We start from the raw sequence: 21,751 nt of genomic DNA, 5'->3' as shown, positions 1-21,751 counted from the left end.
TTTTAGGAAGGAGGGACAGTGATCAACTGAAGAGGGTTCAGAAGAGGGTTATCAGGATAGTTAAAGACCTTGAGGGACTAGAAGTATTTTGTCAGGAAAGAATTAAGGGGTAGCACAATAGCAGTCTGCAAGTATTTCAAGGGCAGTCACTTGGGAAAGAGATTAGACATGTTTTGCTTGATTCACAGAGGGCAAAACTAGAATTACAAAGAAGCAGATTTAAGCTTGATATAAAAAAAAAGTTGCTAATAAGTAGAGCTTTCCAAAAACGGAACGGACTCCTTGGCTTTCTCCTCGCTGGAGTTCAAGGAAAGACTGGATGATCATGTGTCAAGTGAAATAGGGAAGATTCTTGTTCCTTTTTTTTATTATTATTATTAATATGTTTGAGGTTTTAAATTTTTTTAAAGGATATATGTATATGGGTTGCTAGTTAGAGTAGTGGGGGGTCATAATTTGAAAATCAATTTGAGACAGCCTCATATAAGGTATAGTTGTAGAGTGTGGAGTCTGGAGACACATGAAATTAGAAGTAACATGCATTTATCTTGCAGCTCCATCTCTTATTAGCTAGGTGACTCTACACGTCAACTTCTCTAAAACTCAGCTACCTCAGCAGTAAACTAGGGTTCTTGTCCTACCTCCCTCTTGGGGGTTATTGTAATAAAAGTGCATTATAAATTTTAATGCACCATATCTTTGTGAATTATGATGATTGGTCTACAAATAATAATTGTCGTTTGTATTTGTATAAAACTTTAAGCTTTGCAAAGCACTTTGCTTGTATTGTCTCATTCGATCCTCATAAATACTACAAAATACAACACCCAATTACCATGTGAAACATGTTATTCTTTACTGAAATAGTTTCCATTTCTCATACAGGTAGGATCTCACAGGCTTTCAATTTATGAGGAATGGGACCCATTCCGGTTTCGTCACATGATTCCTACTGAAGCTCTTCAGGTTCGAGCTTTGACAAGTGCAGGTAAAGTCATTATAATATAGACATTTAGTATTCTTGGTGGCCGGTACCGAGTATGAAGTCAAGAAGATTCATCTTCCTGAGTTTAAATCTGGCCTCAGACACTTAACTAGCTGTGTAACCCTGGGCAAGTCACTTAACCCCATTTGCCTCAGTTTCCTCATTTGTAAAATGAGCTGGAAAAGGAAATGGTAAACCACTCCAACATCTTTGCTAAGAAAACCCTAAATGGGGTTATGAAGAGTCAGATAGGACTGAAAAACTAAACAACAACAACAAAGTCTTCTTGGTACAGATTCCTAGCATGTATGGAACCTGCTTTTGTTGGTACTGTAACTTGATCTTTGATCCAAATACTGTTTATTCCCCCTTCTCCCTACTACCTGAAACAGAGACTGACTCTGTGAACTAAACCTCCAGAGATTATGGCTGTCCACCCTGGAGGATTTAATAGTTGATAATACTATCCTTATCTGACTCTGTAAATCTCACTGATCACAAACCCATGCTTCACATCCTATCTAGCCACTCACCAGAAAAACCAGGACATACTTCGCATCTGGCAATCTCTCCTCCCCACACCCACCTCATCCAAGTACCTATATACCTCCCCCTTCACATAGACACTTTTTATCTTTTATTCTTGCTCTGAAAATAGTAACCGAGTCAATTTTACCATTGCTACTGGAAAGAGCATGATAGACAACCCTAGTGCTCCACTCCCAAAACTCTATTCCTTGGCCATCAAACCCCTACTGTGATATATCCCCCATTAAAACCTAAATTCCTCAAGGAGGGGGAATAATTCTGTTTTGTATTTGCATCCACTGTACCTACCAAATCTGTGGTACATAGTAGACCTTTAATGAGTGTTCATTGTCTCCATTTGGATATTTGGATCCATTTTCTTAATTTGTTATTATTTTTGTTGCATTTTGTATGGTAAAAATGTATGGTAAAAATAGTGTTTAAAATTTCTGGCTTTCTGAATTTAGGTTAAGCAAGTTCTAGTGTGTGATCAATGAATGTTCCAAGTTCAAGTAAAAAATTAAATGCTATAGTTTTCCTGTTGAGTTTTAAGCACGTAGTCATCAATTCTACTGCTGGTTTTTTGTTTGTTTGGTTGATTTGTCTTCAAGATTCTATCCAAGTCTCTAACTTTGATGTTTATCTTTTTGTTTGATTTGTTGTGTTTCATTGGTGGATGCTAAAGTTTCCCAACTTTTTTGTTTTTCAAGTAATTTTATAATTACAATTAATTTGTAACTTTTACTTTAAAAATTTGTCTGCATTCAGGAAGATGCATTTATATTTAAAATTATATTCTTTCATTGTCAGTGATACTTTTAAGGATGATATCATTTATATTTAGCTCTCTTGCTTTTTTCTACTTTGAATTCCGCTTTATCCAGCATCATAACTTCAACCTCTGATTTTTTTTGTTATTAAGTGAAGTGTTATAACTATTAGTCAAAACTCTCATTTTTTCAAATGCAAAAAAAAAAATCTGTCTTTCATTGTGTTTTTTCCAGGCAGTGAATTTATGGTTCTCAAGTTTGTATCATCCTGTATGCACTGTTCCTGTTGATAGAGGGATCCCATTAATTTACATTCAAGATTGTAATTGTGAGATTTGATTTTTCCTCTACCATGCTTTGCAATGGTATAGTGGACAGAGAGCTGGCCTCAAGAGCTAGGAAAACCAGACCTGCCTCTAACACGTACCCACCAGGTGGCCCTAAGACAAGTCTCTGAACTTCTGAGTACCACAGGCTACTCAATGAGACACTAAATTACAGAAAAATTGCTGATATGCATCAGCAAAGGAAGTTCCTCACTAGGACCTCTCTACATCTATAAAATCATGAGTTTGGTTTAAAAAAAAAAACAAACCCAACTCTCATGTTATTTATTTTATTAGCAAGGAGTATAGTCTGCCTTATTTTATTGGTATCAAACAATCCCAGACTTCTTTCACATACATACATGCTCCTGCACAAAAACACATTACTGTACACGATTTCTGTAATTTCTACTGTTACTTCTAGGTATTTTTTTCCAGGGATGGATTTCTGCCTTCATGTTCCCCCAAGTTTTAACCTGCCCTTATATGATATCCATAAATAATTTTTTCTATTTTACTTTCTTATTTGTCTTTCTCTCCCCCTCCCCCCACCATTTGTGATATCCATTAATCAGCATAGCTCTGCTGCTTTGTTCTCCTCCTATTGGGCTTACATTAAGGTATTTGTTAATCAGGTCAAAAGACAATGTTTGCTTGAGGAAGGTTTTGCCTGCCACTTTTTTCTACCCCCCCTCTTCCCCTACGTCTATAGCTGCTCACCGCCTATTTGTTGTTGTTCAGTCAAGTTTGATTCTTCCCCATTTGGAGTTTTCTTGGCAAATTTATTAGAGTAGTTTGCGATTTCCTCCTCCATTTCATTTTACAGATGAAGAACTGAGGCAAACAGGATTAAGTGACTTGCCCAGGGTCACACAGCTAGTAAGTGTCTGAGGCCAGATGTGAACTCAGGAAAATGAGTCTTCCTGACTTCAGGCCCAGCACTGTATCCATTGCACCACCTAACCCCAAATATCCCCATTTTACAGATGAAGGTACTAAGAAGTTCTGAGAGGTTAGGTGACATAGCTATAAAATCATAATTTTTGGCCACAGTCCTGGCATAAAGGCCTCCCTCCTGGGAGAACATGGAATTTCCTTTTTGATTTCTATGACTAGGTTTAAAGCGCCATGTTCCCCAGTGTAGGTACAGCCAACAGTAGGTTAAGTCCTTGTTCAAGTGCCTGGTTTATGACTATTTTTGGGGGGGCGGGGTTAGGCAATAGGGTTAAGTGACTTGCCTAAGGTCACACACCTATTAAGTGTCAAGTGTCTAAGGTTGGATTTGAACTCGCATCCTCCTGACTCCAAGGCCAGAGCTCTGTCCACTGTGCCACCTAGCTGTCCCTGTGGTTTTTGTCTAAAGAGAAGTCTGGGCTGGCCAGTGATATCAGGGAAAACAATTCCTTAATGGGATCGGATGCTGAGAATAACGTGTTAAAACAATGGGAGTTAATTCAATGACTAGGTAATTGACTAAGCTATTCTTTGCCTCATTTTTACCTAGCCTTAATCACTGAATGGGAGTTACCTCAGTCAAACTGAAACCTGTTAAAGACCTTAGCTTAAAAAAAACTGAGGTCTCCTATTGCATCCAGTTGTTCTGATCTATATGTGGCCACTGGACCCAGATGACTCCGAGGAGAAAGGGAGGCTGGTGACTTGGCACAGCCCTCCCTCACTTAAATCCAATTCACTTGCATGTCGTGGCAACACCTCTTTGATGTCATGGTTCTCTTCGAGAATGAAGGACAAGCAACAATAATAAGCTGAGGCCTGGGGTGACTCCACCCCGAGTTTGATTCTTGTCTGTGTTCTCTTTTGCAACGTGACTAATGTGGAAATGTTTTGCATGAGTGCACATGTATAATCTGTATCAAATTACTTGCATTCTCAAGGAGGGAAGGAGAAAATTTGGAAATCAAAATTTTAAAAAGCAAATGTTAAAAATTTTTGTTACTTGTAATTGAGAAGAAAAAAAAGAAAAAGAGCATATCAGATTCTATGACAAAACCAAAAAAAAAAAAAAAAGAAATATCAGCTTTACTGCTCACTCTCCACTACCAGCTCACCCTCTGGCCTGCTTACAGACATGCCCACCTGTTCCCCATCCTCAGAAAAACCCTGATTTGAGCCTTCTGCCCCCACTAACTGTCAGTCTGCATATCTTCTGCCTTTTCTGGTCAATCTCCTTGAAAAGGCCGTCTATAATAAGTGCTTCCACTTTCTTTCCTTTCATTCTCTTCTTAACTCCTTTCAGTCTGGCTTCTGACCTTATAGTTCCACTGAAACTGTTCTCTTTGAAATTAACAGTGATCTCCTAATTGCCGAATCCAGATTGCCTCCTGATCTCATCAGCTCACAGGATGTGATTATCTCTGTACTGATTATTCTCAAATATGTTTATCCAGCCCTAACCTTTCCCAGTGGGGTCTCAAAGAATCAGACATGACTAAAATGACTGAACAACAACAAAACAGTCTGGCATCTCCTACTGCTTATTGGACATCTTGAATTGTAGACTCATCATGTCCAAAAATGAACTCATCTTTCCTTCTAAACCTTCTTTCTAACTTTCCTTTTATTGTACCACCATCCTCCTAGTTACCCAGGCTCACAACCTAGGTAATATCCTTAGGTCATAACTGTTTGTCATTTCCCATATCCAATCTCTTTCCAAGTCCATTGGTTCTACCTTTGCAACATCTCTCTTAGCCCCTTCTCTTTTCTGACACTGATACCACCTTAGTTCAGGCCTTCATCACCTCTCACCTGAATTATTGCGATAGCTTGCTGATTGTTCTGCCAAGTCCCCCCACCCCACCCCAGTCCATCTTCCTCTTAGCTGTCAAATTGATGATTATCAAATCCATGTCTAAATCCTAAAGCACAGGTCTGACCATGTCACACATACCTACCCCTTCGTCCCCCATTCAATAAACCATTACCTCCAGGATCAAATGTGAAATCTTTTTGGCATTCCAGAGTGTTCATAAACTAGTCTTCTTATTCCTTCCTTGTCCCTAAATACACTGAGATTCAGCAACACTGGCTTCCTTCCTTTTCCTCATACTACACTTCCCAACTCTTTACATTTTTACTAGATACTCCCTATCCCAGAAATTCTTTCCCTCATCCCTGCGTCCTGGTTTCCCTGACTTCCTTTAAGTCCATCCTTTTACAAGAAGGCTTTCCCAATCCCTCTTAATGCTAATACCTTGCTTTTGTAGATCATTTCCATAGGGACTATCTTTTGCTTTTCTTTATATCCCCAGTGATTAGCACAGTACCTGGCATAGTCCACAAGTAAGTGCTTAATAAGTGCTTATGAAGGGGCAGGTAGGTGGTGCAATAGATAGAACTCCAGCCTTGGAGTCAGGAGGACGTGAGCTCAAATCCAGCCTCAGACGCTTGACACTTACTAGCTGTGTGATCCTGGGCAAGTCACTTAATCCCGATTGCCTCACCAAAAAGAAAAAAAAAGGTGCTTATCAACTGACTGATTCACAGCTCCACCAACAATGACTATCTTTCCACAACCCCTCCAATATTTACTGTTTCCATCTTTGGCTACCTTGCAATGTATGTCATGAAACACATTCTATTTTTATTTTCATTTCTCTTTATTTGCATTTGCAATTGTGATTTGTACCTTTCTTTCATATGGTTGTTAATATTGTGATTCTTCTTTTAAGAGCCATCTGTTCATATTCTTTAACCACTATCTATTGGGGAATGACTTGATTATACATATAATGTACATATATCTATTAATTTTTGTATCTTTGGTGCCAAACTCTTATCAAAGAAAATGGATTAAAAGATTTTTTTCTAACTATTTGATCACTTCCCTTCTCCTACGTACACTGACACATCTCCTACCCATAGCAGAAGCAACAGTAGAAAGAAAAATCCCATCCCAGTTAACTACAAAATGCATAAAATATCTGAGCATCAGTCTACAAATATTTGTGTAAATTCATTTGCTGAGTACCCCTTAAAGAAATAAAGAACAACTTAAATAAATAATCAATTCACTGCTTAAAGCAAGGTGATTCCAATATAATAAAAATGACAATTATTGCCAAATTATTTACATTTTTAATACTATGCCACTCAAACTATCGAATGGATACTTCATAGTACTTGATAAAATAATAACAAATGTCATTTGGAAAAAATAAAAGATCCAGAATATCAAGAGAAATAATAAAAAGAGGTAGGGATGGAGGGGAAATGGCACTTTCAGACCTCAGACTATATTATAAAGAAGAGTCATCAGAATCATTTGGTATTAGTTACAAAAGAGAAGTAGATCAATGAAACAGACTAGATGAGAGAATCAGAAAGAAAAAACCCTCAATAACCCAGTGTTTGATAAATCAGAAAACATCAATTCCTTCAGAACTATTTGATAAAAACTGCAGAGAAATTTAAAAAAAAAATGCAGAGAAAACTGGAAAACAGTCTGACAGAAATAAGACTTAGACTAACCCCTTGTTATATTCTACAATACATTATAAATGGAAATGTGATATTAATATTAAAGATCATACTATAAAAAATTAAAGAAGTTTTTCTTTTATGATTCTAACTGCACTGATTTTGTTAATGACAAAATGTTTCATTATTATATAGTCAAAATTGTCCCGTTCATCTCCTGGTTCTCTTAACCCTTGTTTGGTCAAGAACTCTTCCTCTGTCCAACAGCTTTTTACATACTTCCAAGAAGAAGCATTTGTCTTTTAGGATTGGGGAATTCAGCTGAACTTAAGGAGTTCTGTGTGTATTTTTATGTTGGAGTGAAAACTATTTTTGTGAAATCCAGTATTTGTTCATCAGTTTGAAATTTGCTTCTAATGGTAGCCATCTAATGATAGGGCAGGGAAGGAAGGTGAAAAAAAAAAAAGAAACTTACATGATAACTTTATTATATATTTAAAAGGAATAGCAAGTTGCCTATAGTATATTTGCAGTTTCATGTTCAATCATATTTTTAATTATACTATATTACAGAAATGCTTGTTTTATTCTATAAATTAAAAACAAAAATTTTTTTAAAGAAATACACATTAACTCATCCTTGCTTTGTATCACTCCCAATTTACCTAGATGCAGAAGCTAATTCAGTCTGTGAGATTGTCCATGTTAAATCAGAATCTGAAGGGAGACCAGAGAGATCTTTCCACCTCTGTTGCAGGTAAGTGTTCATACATGGACTGTATATTCAGAAGGAAGAGCTTCTATATGGCTTGCTCCTGTACAGAGGTTTTTATGTCATTGTACCCAATAAGTGTTCATTAATAAAAACAATTACTTAAGCCTACAAAACATATAATTTAAACTCCTGCAGTGTTTAGGCTGGACTTAAAAAATTCAGCACAGCAGGTGTTACTAATACTCAAATGGTTAATACTTTAGCTTTGGAAGGAGTATGTAAATTTTCACATACATGTAATATTTAATGGAAAGACTACTACTTTATTTACATCTACAATATGCATTTATGGCAATAAGCAATCCTGTATTTCTCTTCTTGGAAAAATTGCTTTATTGACATTTGTCATTTAAAGCATCCTTGAGAGGCTGGAGAATTGGGATGAGGTGGGGAGAGGGAACAAAGGAGAGTTTTGAATGTAAATACAGTGGTCCAAGGTGACATTATGAATCCGTGCTGGATCCATAGCCTGGACTTGTGAACCATCCGTGTGTCAATAGAAGTATTTTTTTACTGTACCTATTCTATGTGTACTAAGAAAGAATTTAAAGTATTCAATAAATATATTATCTATTTAAAGATTCAGGGGCTTTAATATTAAATAAAAACTTGTGAAGCAAGTCATTTTTAGAGTAGAAAATAGGATTTACACATTGCAAAGAACAACTTGTGTGTTTATTTTATTTGGTTAAAAAAAAAGGTTTTTTGTGAAGAAGGGTGAGGAAGGTCAAGGATCTTCACTAGAAAAATCCATTTACCAAAAAATAATTTTGGGGTTGCTGTTCAGACTTACTAAGATGGTATAGTCCAAATTTGAGAAAGCATTTGAGGATTGTGAATTCTGAAGTATTTATTAAGAGCAGAGTTTGATTATATTTTGCTGTAGAAAATCTGTCTGCTTTTAAGCCACTAGGCATAGAGATTAATATGCCCTGATATCTATAGAGGTGAATATCAAGTAGTGTGGAGAAAGGAATACATGTTTACTAATTTCTTAGTGCAGCGTAAGAATTGTAGTTTTTAAATCTCTGAATTTGTCCATAACCATTAGACAAGACATTATTTGACATTTGACTTTGTTCCATATCGTTAGGAGTTCTAGATATATATTAAGTACCTCTGCCTTTTAACTTATTTGAATCTTTTCCTTTTCTTTTTCTTTTTCTTTTTTTTTTTTTTTAGCTCCCCAGAAAGTAGAAAAGATTTTCTGAAGGCTGTGCATTCCATCTTACGTGATAAACACAGAAGACAGCTCCTCAAAACAGAAAGTCTGCCCTCATCTCAGCAATATGTCCCTTTTGGAGGAAAAAGACTATACCCCCTTAAAGGTGCAAGGCCAGCTATGAGCAGGGCAGGTACTGTAGGGATACAGATTTTAAAGATCCCTGTCATCCCCAATCTATTACAGCACCCAACTTGCTGAGCAAAACTAAGGTATTGCCTTGTGTGGGATTAAGGCTGGTGCTTTGGCTTTCCTTGGGTGTGATTTCCTCTCCCTCTCTTACATTCCTTTTATCATCTATTTATACCTTTACTTTTCCACTTCAGGTTTCCCCTCTACTGCCCTCCTACTTTTGACTTGAAAGCTCTGCCATACCCCTTATTCCTAAGCTAGTGACAATTACGTCCTCTTTGCAAAGTAGACTTGATCGCTCTGTGGAAATGAAGATAGCTGCTTTGCATGCTGGTTGGCTTTGTTTACAGAGAGTAATGTGTGTGTTTTTCACCACGTTCCCAGCAAGCTGTTCTGTAAACATGGTAGCACAGTGACTAAGCAGCTCACTCATTCTCAATAATTATTGTTTCTGATTTTGGGGTCAATTAAAATACTGGGAGAGTTTGCTTGCTTGCTTTCTTTCTTTCTTTCTTTCTTTCTTTTTCTTTTCTTTTCTTTTCTTTCCTTGCCCTCATGCCTGAGATGACTTCTTTTAATTCAGTGCTTTGATGGAGCTGTGATCTCATTGAAGTGGAGGCTACCTTCAGTGTCACAAATTATAAACTTTCTCAAAGTGGTGATTCTTGTCCACATCCTCACATGAATCCTCCATGGAAAGTCCTACCAGTGCTGGGGACCTTTCTTTGCAGCATCTGAGACTACCAGTGGATATCAGTGGAAAACACAGAGCCTCTATCAGGCATCCCTGGATCCAGCTCCATGTGTGGCCCACCTCCCTATGGGATTACTCATCACTTTGAGGATGTCCCTTACACTAGCTTCACCTGCACTATTGCTAGTGTATTGTAGCTTGTGCATACCAAAGTTATGCCTCTCCATTGCCTCTGCAGCCACTCTCAACTTTGCTGTTTCAGTAGCTTTGGTGTTCATGACTCAAATCCATAAAGCATCTTGAGAGGTTTTTATTTATTTATTTATTTTGCTCCTGACTTGTGATTTCATTAGTATGGACGACTCCCCATGTGGAAATTCCCTCCAGTGATGCAGATTGGTAACTCTTCTATAACTTACAGTCTTCTAGAATTGCTTAGACACTGAGAAATTAAGTGACTTCCCAATGGTCACATAGTATATTTTAGAGGTAGGAATGAAATCCAGTTCTTCCTAGATCTCACTATATTGCTGCCTCTCTGGAAGAATATTGCTTTTAAAAAAAATATGGACCTAAAGGGTTTGTTTCAGGAGGTGACTTGGAATCATTGAAAGCACTGCACAATTTCCCAGAGGCAGTATGTATAACCTACTCTTTTCTTATTTAATTGTTAATGAAGGTTCCCCTTCATTATCTAGGGGCATCTAAGTGGTGCAGTGCATAGAGGGCTGGACTTGGAGTCAGGAAGACCTGAGTTCAGATTTGGCCTCAGATACTTATTAGCTGTGTGACCCTTAAGTGGCAAGTCACTTAACCCTGTTTGCCTCAGTTTTCTCATCTGTAAAATGAGCTGGAGAAGGAGATGGCAAATCACTCCAGTATCTTTGCCAAGAAAACTCCAAAGAGTCAGACACGACTGATAACAACAAAACAACTACAACAAACTTGAATATATCTGCATTATATGTCCAAGATACTTGTACTGATAGATTTGGTCTTTGGGCTCTCTATCCGAACACATTATCATAGTCTGGACAACAGGTGTTCCTTATCCATTTGATTTTTTCTATTTGGTAGTTAGGCCAAACTGTTTTTGAGTCATTATGGTAGTTAGACCAAAATCTTTTTGGATCATTAAGGATTTTGCTCAGGAGGTTCTATAATATTCTAAGACTTGATATAATCAAAACAACATTGGCAAACAGCAGCATTTGGGGACCTCTCCATCTTTAAGAAAACCCTTGTCTATTTGACGTCTATACTGACCATTATCTATCTCCATTGCAGTGGCAAACATAAATTTACCTCTCCTTACTTTAAGCTTCATTTGATTTTTAATACTCAGAGGGTCATTGAAGAAGTCATCTCTGTTCTGTCTTTCGGTGAATCTTATATCATTTTAATACATCCATGGGAGAAACTTTCTGAAGGAAAGTCTTTTAATTTGAGAAAGGTTTGTCCTGATATAGAAAAGGGGGAAAGTGGATTTGTTCCCGAGGTATAAACTTAAGATTCATTCACCCTCCTCTACTCCCTCACCAAGAGGTTGAAAGGGCAGTAGTACTAGAACAGTTATCCTTTCTGGGAACACAGTTGTGATATATTTCCAGAAAAGGCAGAATTTTACATTAATCATAAACAGATAGTTTCATTTCCTACTCTTCTGGAGGGAACCTGAGATTGTCCTACGCTGTGTGACCTTTCCTCCATCATCTTCCTCCTTTTCTTCAGCTATGTCTAAGAGGCACAGTGTCCTGTGACTGGGTGAAGACCCTCAAAGAGAAAGCTTAGGTAATGCTGAGAAATAATTCAATGTTTTTTAAGTTATAAAAATAAATTTTCCATTAGATAGGTTTCAGTGAATGAATAAGTATTTGTCAAATGCCTGCTACTGGGTGTGCCCTTCTCTACACTGATGTCTGTTAGGAATCTTGCCCTTCCTAATATACTGTCCATTTTTATGTTGTCCCATGGGGCCCTTATTTTAGCAATGTTCACTTTTCCTTTTCTTCATCTTCTTGTAAAAAAGATTGTAATTTGGAAATTTCTCAGCTGTCCCTTATCTGTCCAGGAATATTTGATAAAGATGAATCCAGCTATTTGTATTCAGTCCCTTTTCATATTTTACATATTCATATTTTAGTGAACTCAAGTTCTTTGAAAGTAAGCATTTTTGATCTCTAGGGAACTAGTTAGCGGGTTCTTTGTAAGATTTCTTAAGACATTTTTAAACATCCCAAATTTTGCATCTTTGTGAACATCCAGAGGAACCTTTACCACCTATTGAATAGGGCAAATGAATAATTCACTGACTCATTGTTAAAAAACATATTTATCTTTCTCCTTTTGGAGCACTTATCTGTAATCAGACACATTGATCACATGATGATAATTGGCTAAGTCAGTGCAACACTAAACACTCTTTCCTAACATTAGAAAAAGAAATTTTTAAATCAAAGAATGTCTGAAAAAGTGGGAGACACTCACCCAAGATGACTAAGTTCATAAGAAAAAGTGTTAGCAGGTAGAAGTTTATGCCTTTTTTTGTGCTGTCATTAAATGAAGGTAATTTCTCTCTCTGATTCCATTCTGTCTAAAGATGAAAGCAGAATAGTTTGACTCATAACCAAGAAAGTCTAATCATATTCTACTCTCTTTATTTAATTGACTTCAGTCAGAACAATAACTTAGGTGGGGTAGCTAGAGTGCTGTTCCAGGGTGCTGAAATTCCTAGAGGCATTGGCAGAATTTTCAATCCTTCAACAACATGAGCTGAGTTTAGTACCTTGTTTGGAAAAATAGTTAGTTAAAGTAGGAGGCAGCTTCCTCTCTACCCTCACTTCTCCCAATGTAACTGTACCCTTAAATGAACTTCTTTGTACCTCCCCCATCCTTTTTTTTTTTTTCCCCTCTCCCACCAGCCCTTCCTCAGCAGTGTTCTGGCACAACTGGTACTGAAATTCCTAGTTACAGCTCTACTACAGATGATCCATTATTGAGTTAAAACTTTCAGGAAGAAAGCCAAGTTATACTATGATATTGAGATACATGTGGACAGGAATTTTCTGTGCTTTTCAGTTCTCTTAGAAATGGCTTTCCTTTCTTTTCATATCAGAGCTTATTTGTTCACGTTTTGAGCTAGAGGATAACCATTTTCATACCATCACCTTTGGCATGAAAAAGTGGACAGAGGCCTAATTAGCCTAGGGTCACACTTGGCCAAAGGGAAAAACCAATGTCCAAGTGTTGTGTGCCCTAACCCTATGTTAACCCGCTGAACCTTTGACTGAAATTGCTAGGTATCATGATATAATCTGGGAATGGTTAAAACTGGTCTCAGTGATGGAGCTGCTTGAACTATGATAATCTGTGTCAGTCAAGGAAGTTCCTTGTGTGATTTAACTTTAGGCTCTATTGGAACTTCTGTATCATAACACTTCATCTTCTTGTATTTAATGTGACAATTTTGTTACTAGAGGAGAAGGAAAAATAGCTATATTGCCATGTGAATAGCACTTTGTATGTATGTGAGTCAATAATTCCTAGAATTTCTCCTTCTCTTATTTAGTAATATTATAGCAAGTTGTCTATGAAGTGCTTTACAATGACCCAGTTGTTAACTAATGTATCTTATAGAAGAAGATAAAAAGGCTCAAGGCTAGGAACCTGCAGGAATTGTCTTAAGGTATAGTCAGTGTTTGGGTTTCATGAACTCCAAAGTTAAGTTTAATCCTTTGAGCACATAATCAGATTTTTTCAAAAGAAGATATTGTAGTGGTTGGGAAGATGAACTTTTTTGATTAATCTTAGTTTTGTCCATTTCTGCCCCCCCCCCCCAAAAAAAATCTTTAATGATCTCCAAAAGACATTCTGGGCAGGGCACAGTGGTACATACCCATGATCCCTGCTGCCAGGGAAGCTGAAGTTGTCCTTGAGCTCAAAGTTGTGAGCTAAAAGAAGCTAAGCCATTTGAATGTCTGCACCAAGTCTGGTACCAATATGACTAGCCCCTAGAAGCAGGAGGCCACCAGGCTGCCTAAAGACAGGTGAGCCAGCCTAGGTTGGAAACAGTAGTCCAGAATTCCTGTGCAAATCAGTAATGGGATCAAGCCCAGGAGCGGCCTTTGCACTGCCAGCCTGGGCAGGTTGGAAGAATCAGTCTGGATGGATGGATAAAGACATAAAAGAAATTCTGAACTCTTGGTCCAGCTGAGAATCTTAAAGAGGCAAATTGATAGTTGTGTTCCTTTGGTACTGAAAAAGTTCTAGGTCCAAAGAGTTTTTCAGGTCATGGCCACTGCCTTAAGGTCTTTCTTGATTCATTATAAAAGCATTGAGATATTACCTGTTTTGCCAATGGGGAGGGGGGGCCTGCAGCGGGTTGGAGGAGGCTTTGACTTTTCTCCTTAGGCATAAAGGCATGACCAATTAGGGGCACAAGGTCACCCTCAGCTTCTTTTTAAGAGAAATAGCAGCAAGCTATTTCTCTTACATCTGACATCGAGGCTGACAGATTCAAGTAAAAGGTGATTCTCTTTAAGGGAATTAAGTCTCTTTCTCCTCACCCTTCCACCCATTGCCATAGTCTCTCTTTAAATGCTCTCTTTAACTACTTTAAATACTCTCACTGGGACCAAGGTAAACTTGGATTCAAGTTGTTAGGGGAATGTAAATTTCATTTCATGTAAAACATGTGGGGGTTTTATTTTTATATTTGTTTTGTGTGTGTGCAGTGTCAGCCCCAAGTAAATCTCTTGGGAGAAGGAGGAGGCGTCTGGCCCGAAACAGGTTTACCATTGATTCAGATGCTGTCTCCACAAGCAGCCCTAAGACAGAGTCCCAGCACCCTTCCAGTGGCAGGGACACTGACCGCTGGGTAGAGGAACAGTTTGATCTTGCTCAGTATGAGGAGCAAGATGACATCAAGGAGACGGACATCCTTAGTGATGATGATGAATACTGCAAATCCATGAAAGGGTCCCCAGTGGACAGAGACCTTCCGGAGCAGCTACAAGCTGCCTCTCTCAGTCAGCGGGAAAGAGGTCAACAAGCTATGGATAGTCATGCCTCAAGGATGACCCAGCTCAAGAAGCAAGCGGCTTTGTCTGGCATCAATGGCGGTCTGGAGAACGCTAGTGAGGAAGTCATTTGGGTTAGGCGTGAAGACTTTGTCCCCGCCAGGAAACTGAACACCGAAATCTAAATGTCACTTTCCCTTTAGGTAGTATTTGTAGGTTCCCCCCCCCCCCACCTTCCTACATACTGAGAAGACTTTTATCCTTTAGATTGCGCACTTGCACACAGGGTTTTGGCAGTTGACTTGTTCCAAAACCATGTAGCCACATCACTTCGTAAGTTTTAACAGAAACAACATAGTTTAGAATTTGAAAAAGAATAAGCTGGAGTCTTGTATTGTGTACATTACCAAGGGCTTTTATTTATTCTCAAATAATCAGGGGCTGAGAAATGAAAATATATATGTATATATTTTTTAAAAGCGCATTATATAGCACTGGAAAATAGGTTACTGAAGGCATTTAAGTACATGCGGCAGATGAGCTTCAGTGATAGCACAGAGAGCAAAGGGTTTTGGTTTTTTTGGTTGTTGTTTTTTGTTTTGTTTTGTTTTTAATCTGTGAGATTCATCTCCTTGATAGGAAACTGCCTTGAAAAATATCTCTGTACAATTTGCAGTGTTCTTACTCCTTTCTTTCTTAGCTGTCAGAGAATATTTGTATTTTAGAAATGTGTGAGGAAAGCTTGGGAATTTATGTTTTGATGAGCCTTTTCCCTTCCTTTTTTTGGTCTGTGACTGGTCTTTTTTAATGTCACTGCTGGAAGCTCTAGTTTTGCATAGAATCATAAAGATGCCAAACTCTTTAAAAAAAAAGAGATCCAAATTTATCACTTGAAACAAAACACTATTTTTTTTTAAAATGTTACCTGATGTGCAAGGCACAAATAGTTGAGGTTTTTACAGTGTTAATGTAACTCCAGGTCTTTAAAATGAAGAGGTAGGCATAGTGACTTTATATTTATACATGAAAGGTCAACTGGAACACTTTCTTGGGAATAATTGTTTTTCCAAGAAGCAGATTTTATGTTTGAATATATATTTGAGATGGAAATTTATTTGAATTAGTAATTAGCAATGAGTCTATATGTTTCTGGTGAGTATAGCCAAGATGGGGGTGGGGTGGAAAACTTGACCAACAAATCGATCATTTCCACAAAAAAGTTAATATGGCATACATTGATTTTCCCATAACTTTATCCATAGATGTTGTCTTCCATAATAGACTATCAATGAACCTCTAGAAACCAAAAACCTCTTCACAAGTCTCTAGTGTTTAACAATTTCTTCATGCCAACCAAGCAGGGTAGACGTATCAAAATCTAATGTTTTAAATAGATACAAATAGGAAGAACAAAAACAAGTTATGGCACTTTTAATTCAAAACAAAGGAAAAAAAGGGGAGAAGGGTTACAGCTCTTCCACCTCACACCATCCCATTCCATAAATGTTCACTTCCAAAGAAGGGCTCAACTATGAAAACTTTCTTTTGGGGATAAATATCTATTTGGTGTTTGACACATCAGTAGGTACTTAAGAACCTGAATTTTATAGTAGCTTTAGGGATTATATTTTATACAAAAATCATTTATAACTTTATATTTTAAGACATAATAGAAAATGTTCCAAAACAGTAATGCTTCTATGTCCCTTCTAGTCTTACCTGCTTTCCTACCCTATATCCTCCCCACCTCCACTCTCACTCCCCCTTTCCCTTTTGGGTTTCCAGGGGCTTGAGATTAATATTTTGAAAGTCATATTCTATTAAACTTTTGCTATACTCTCTGGTTTTCTTAAAAGATTTAGAATGGTTTCTATACCCTTTGTATCACTTCATTGTTCCATATTATCTCTGGTTCAGTTTAAATTAATTAGAGAGGTAGAGATTTATTAATAGCCCTTATATACTGTACCCAGTGAAACATGGCCTGTTTTAAAATACTGCAAAATCTGGTGCTTGGAGAGGGTTTCATTGTCTCTTGTACATATTGTCATGATGTGTCTATGTCAAAGGTTCTTATATATTTCTTTTATAAGCTGAAAGAAGGTCTATTTTTATGTTTTTAGGTCTATGAATGGAATGTTGTAAATGCCTGTCAAAATAAAATATTGAAAAATATGTAGACAGTTGTGTTTCTGTTTGATTGGAAAGCTAGTAGAGGAAAGAGAACATAGAATCATCAAATCTTAGTATTAAAAGGGAACTCAAAAGAAGACCTGTGTTTAAATCCTGCCTGAGGTATTTACTAATAATGTGAAACCAGGCAATTTCCCTTATCCTCTCTCAGCCTCAGTTTTCTCATCTGTCAAATACAGGGCAAAGAGAAGAGAGAGAGAATGAAACAAGCATTTATTAAGCACCTGATAGATGCCTGGCATACATGCCATGTATGTGACTACATACTCCATACAGTGCTACATGGCACTGTGCTAACAGCTTTACAAATAATTATCTTATCATGAGGATGATAATAGCTCCTACCTCATTGGATTGTGAGGATGAAAGGAGATAATGTATATAAAGTGCCTTGCAAATCTTTAAGCAATATCTAAGTATTAGCTAGTACTACTACAAGCTAGTTCAACCCCTAAACAAGTCTCAACACCACCATGAAATTATTCTGTAGTTCCTTTTAAGATCTTCAGTGGTAGGGAATTCAACTCTCTCTAACTTAACATTTTGTTACTCTGAGGATCAACTGAAAGGAAGAATTAAAGCTTGGAAGTAGAGTATCTGGGCGTTCTTAGGGAATGTTCTCTAAATCCTGAGCTTCACCCATAGAGCTTCTTATCTCCAGGGCTCAGCTTCACGCACCAGCCTGTTACCTTCTGGGACCCAAGAGAACACAAACTCAGCCCAGACATCCCTCCAGAGGTGTGCAGAGCCCAGCCCTAACGTTTAGTTACTTTAAGTCTAAAGTAAGGAAGTCAACTGGAAGAGTGAACAATAATTTAAAATCCCACTATAAAGAACAATTATGGTGACAAGGATTTTTCTTCTAGGTAACTCTTCATACACAAACCCAGAGGAAGGCAAATAATACCAAAGCCTTAAAGAAAAGCATAGCTTGGGTATAAGTTTAACTAGAATTTCTGGAAGAGATAGAACAAGAGTTTAAAATGAGATGAGAGGACTAGAGGAATAAGTTGGGAATGAAATGAGAGCTACAGAAGAAGGAATTGGAAATAGAATTAGCAGTCTGGAAGAAGCAATAGACTTCTTGAAAATTGGAATGACCTATATAGAAACTAATAACTCTGTAAGACAACAAGCGATATTAAAGTCAAAGACTGCCAAAATAGAAGTAAATGTAAGGTTATCTCAGCAAAAGTAACTGACCCGGGAAAGTGAAAAAGGAGAAGTAATTTAAGAATCACATAAAATCCATGACCAAAAAAAGGATCATAGACAATTTTTTTCAAAAAATCATTAATACTGTTCAGGTCACTTAGCATCGGAGAGCAAAACAAAAATAGAAAGAATAAACCAGTCATCTTAAAGAAACACTAAAGAAAGTTCCAAAGTACATTACAGCCCAAATTCAGAGCTTCCAGGTGACAGAAAAAAAAATGCTGTAAGTAGACAGAATATATTCAGTTACCAAGGAGCCACAATTAGGATCGCTCAAAATTTAGCAGTCACCATCCTAAAGAAACAAATTGGAATATAATATTCCAAAAGATACAGGCTTACTACAAAGAATAACTTAGCCAACAAAGCTGAATATGATTATACAGGGAGAATGGACTAGATTTTCTAGCATTCCTGATGGAAAGATCAGAATAGAATAGAAAATTTGACGTAACAAATAAGAATGTTAAAAAATTAACCCCATTTGGGGTTTTCTTGACAAAGATACTAGAGTAGTTTGCCATTTCCTTCTCCAGCTCATTTTACAGATGAAGAAATTGTCAACTGGACCAGAACCAGCCTCTAATCTGGAAATGGCCAGAATCGAACAGAGCAGGACAGAGGTAGATGTGTCAGGGATTAAACAGAAGTTTAATCAGCTTCAGAGTGAGTAAAACACTTGCACACAAAAGCCACCCCTCCTGAGGAGGGCTTACTTACATGCTGGGGCAAAGTCAGGGCATACATAAAAACTACCTATAAAACTACAAGAGGGCTAGATCATAACACAATCATTTTTGTTTTGTGTAGCAGTTCCCATGACAAGTTCATGTGTGAACAATGCAGGAGTTCCTGAGTCCTGTGGGAACAGTCTGCAGGTTGACTGTCTCAACCCAAAAGGGTTGTTAAGCCTTGTGATCATTCAGTGGGGTACGGAACTAGAGTCAGCATGGTGGGAACAGGAGTGCAGTACCTGGTTCAATTCACTTGGTTGTAACAAGAAACAGAGATTGTGAGCATATCGAGAGATGTGATGGATGGCTTTAGGCTGCAAAATGTTGACTCTCAGGTCCCTGGGCAATAGGAGGAACTCCAACAAATCTAAACAGTTACTGATTAATATGAAAATGTCTCTCAGTGAACATCTGGTGCTGGTCAAAGAAATACTCTTTGCCAGAGGGTGAGATCATCTAGAGTGCAAAAGATTGTTGTTATGCCAAGTTCAGGGCACAGCCTGCTGGATGGGCCTTAGCTCTGGAAAACAGGGTGTCACCAAATAGTTTGACAAAACTGAGGTAAACAGGGTTAAGTGACTTGTTCAGGGTCACATAGCTAGTAAATGTTTGAGACGATTTAAAATCAGGTGTTCCTAGGGGCAACTAGGTGGCACAGTGGATAGAGCACTCGCCCTGGAGTCAGGAGGACCTGAATTCAAATCCGGTCTCAGACCAGACACTGGACACATACTAGCTGTGTGACTCTGGGCAAGTCATTTAACCCCAATTGCCTCGCTAAAAAAAAAATTAATAATTATAATAAATAAATAAAAATAAACTCAGGTCTTCCTGACTCCAGGCCTGGAACTCTATCCACTGTGCCATCTAGCTGCCTTAGGAACAGGTAAGTAACTAGAAATCTGGAACATTCCTGGAGTAAATGAAATAGATTAGAGTCAAGGATATGCTGGAGATAACTTGTATTAGATCAAGAGAGTTAACTATTAAATTTAAGTGTGAACATTTATACCTCAGTAATCCAACTCTAAAAATCAGTTTGATTTATTATTTTGTTGAGCACCTAAATTTAAGAAAGTGATAAACTGTTAAAATAGATTAAACTTAGAAAATATGTTGTGCATACATTTCTTTTGAGAACCACTTGTTAGATGTTTACCAGCACAGCCCTTTCTACAATCTTCTTCATTACTACTAGGTTTCTGCTATTATCATTCAATTAAAATGTTTATTACAATAATCTGAGGCAATGGAATATTCCAATTATTAAGCAAAGTATTTTAATTCACTTTTCCCAGGACATTGATCTAATAGCCAGTGGAAAGGTCCTATTCATTTCAGATTGCTGCCTATAGCAAATCCTTAAAACCCAGCAAGGAAAACAGAATACGATCTTTAGAAATTGAGGTCTGTGACTAGTAATCTGATATATTTCTTGAATAAAATACATGATTTTTAGACTAGAGCTTGCTTCCATTTGTTTGGTGTTGCTCTCAATCAATGGGATAATACTATTTCAATTAAATTAAATGAAGTGTTTGAAATAGGAAGCAAGTTATATAAATCCAATAGAGTTTTTCTTTGACATTGATCTAATAGTAGGTGGAAACTTGCAGTTCATGTCAGAATGCTACATAAAGGAAGTAATTAGTCACTCAATCAGGCATTTATTAAGCACAAGAGACTGACTGCCAAACAGAGCATTTTGTAATTGATCCTGGAGGTAATAAAGAGTCACTGGATGGATGGGGGCAGGCCTGGGAATGGGGAGATGTGATATAATGAGGAGTTGAGGACATTAGGTTGGGAGACTGGGAGGATGGTGGTGCCCTCAATAGTAATAGGGAAGTTTGGATGCAGGGAGGATTTAGGAGGAAAGATAATGAGTTCAATTTTGGACATTGTTGAGTTTAAGATGTCTACTGGACATCCAGGTTGAGATGTCTAAAAGCCAGTTGGCCCATTTCTTGAGTACACTACATAATCTCCAGACCAATTCTTTTAATCTAATTGGCTTGGCATAATTTTCAATTGATAGTCTCCATATAAAACAATTAAATGTTGAAACCAAGATCCAAGATGTTTTTAGGACATGGATTCCATAACCAATGGATGGACAATAGGAGGGAATCAGTGGGTCAGGGGAGAAAAACAGCAACTAGGAATAGGTTAGGTGAACTCACTTTTAGCTGGGCTGAATCCAGCTCCTGCTTCTTGCCTGTCCCTGAGTGGGGACATTCTTCACAGGAGGCTTTTCCTGCTCTTTGGCAGTCTCAGACTGTGCCATGGAGGGCCTGCAATTTCACCTCTTGGCAGGTCCTGGCCTTCTTGAACATTCCCCAGAACATTCGATGGTCAACTGATCCCCATTATCAGTTATAATGATCCCCAATGGAATATTCCATTGCCTCAGATTATTGTAATAAACATTTTAATTGAATGATAATAGCAGAAACCTAGTAGTAATGAAGAAGATTGTAGAAAGGGCTGTGCTGGTAAATTAAATGAAAGATGATCCCCAAACTGAATGAGGTGCAGAGTGGCTGTAACACAACTGTAAAGTATTAACCAGATACTTTATGGGAGGACAAATTGAAGCAATAATAATTAGTCTGAGGGACTCCATTGACTACTGAATTGGATTTAGGTCACTTATCTAGGACCAGTGGGAGGGCCTGGAGAAGTAGCTTCATGAAGGTAATAGTAAGAGGCCAAGCTT

General features: G+C 37.7%; 1 protein-coding gene across 10 annotated transcripts in view; it reads left to right on the top strand.

Moving 5' to 3' along the window:
- TIAM1 (T cell lymphoma invasion and metastasis 1) overlaps nt 1-17,036 on the top strand; it is a 251,069-nt gene extending 234,033 nt beyond the window's left edge. For 7 of the 10 annotated variants that reach the window (XM_027875529.1, XM_027875525.1, XM_027875531.1 and 4 more), the window contains 4 exons: nt 886-988; nt 7,719-7,806; nt 9,007-9,179; nt 14,606-17,036. In XM_027875529.1, the coding sequence (XP_027731330.1) occupies nt 886-988; nt 7,719-7,806; nt 9,007-9,179; nt 14,606-15,075 (834 nt within the window). In that variant the 3' untranslated portion in view covers nt 15,076-17,036. Of the gene's footprint in view, nt 1-885; nt 989-7,718; nt 7,807-9,006; nt 9,180-11,603; nt 11,664-14,605 lie in introns of all 10 variants that reach the window. The other 3 variants (XM_027875533.1, XM_027875534.1, XM_027875532.1) reach the window with 3 other exon arrangements.
- The last annotated feature ends 4,715 nt before the right edge of the window (nt 17,037-21,751 follow it).

This window comes from Vombatus ursinus, unplaced genomic scaffold (genome assembly GCF_900497805.2).
Source record: "Vombatus ursinus unplaced genomic scaffold, bare-nosed wombat genome assembly UNPS02014809.1, whole genome shotgun sequence".
NCBI lineage: Eukaryota > Metazoa > Chordata > Mammalia > Diprotodontia > Vombatidae > Vombatus > Vombatus ursinus.
The sequence above is the reverse complement of the archived record's forward strand: the minus strand, read 5'-3'. Positions and strand labels throughout refer to the sequence as shown.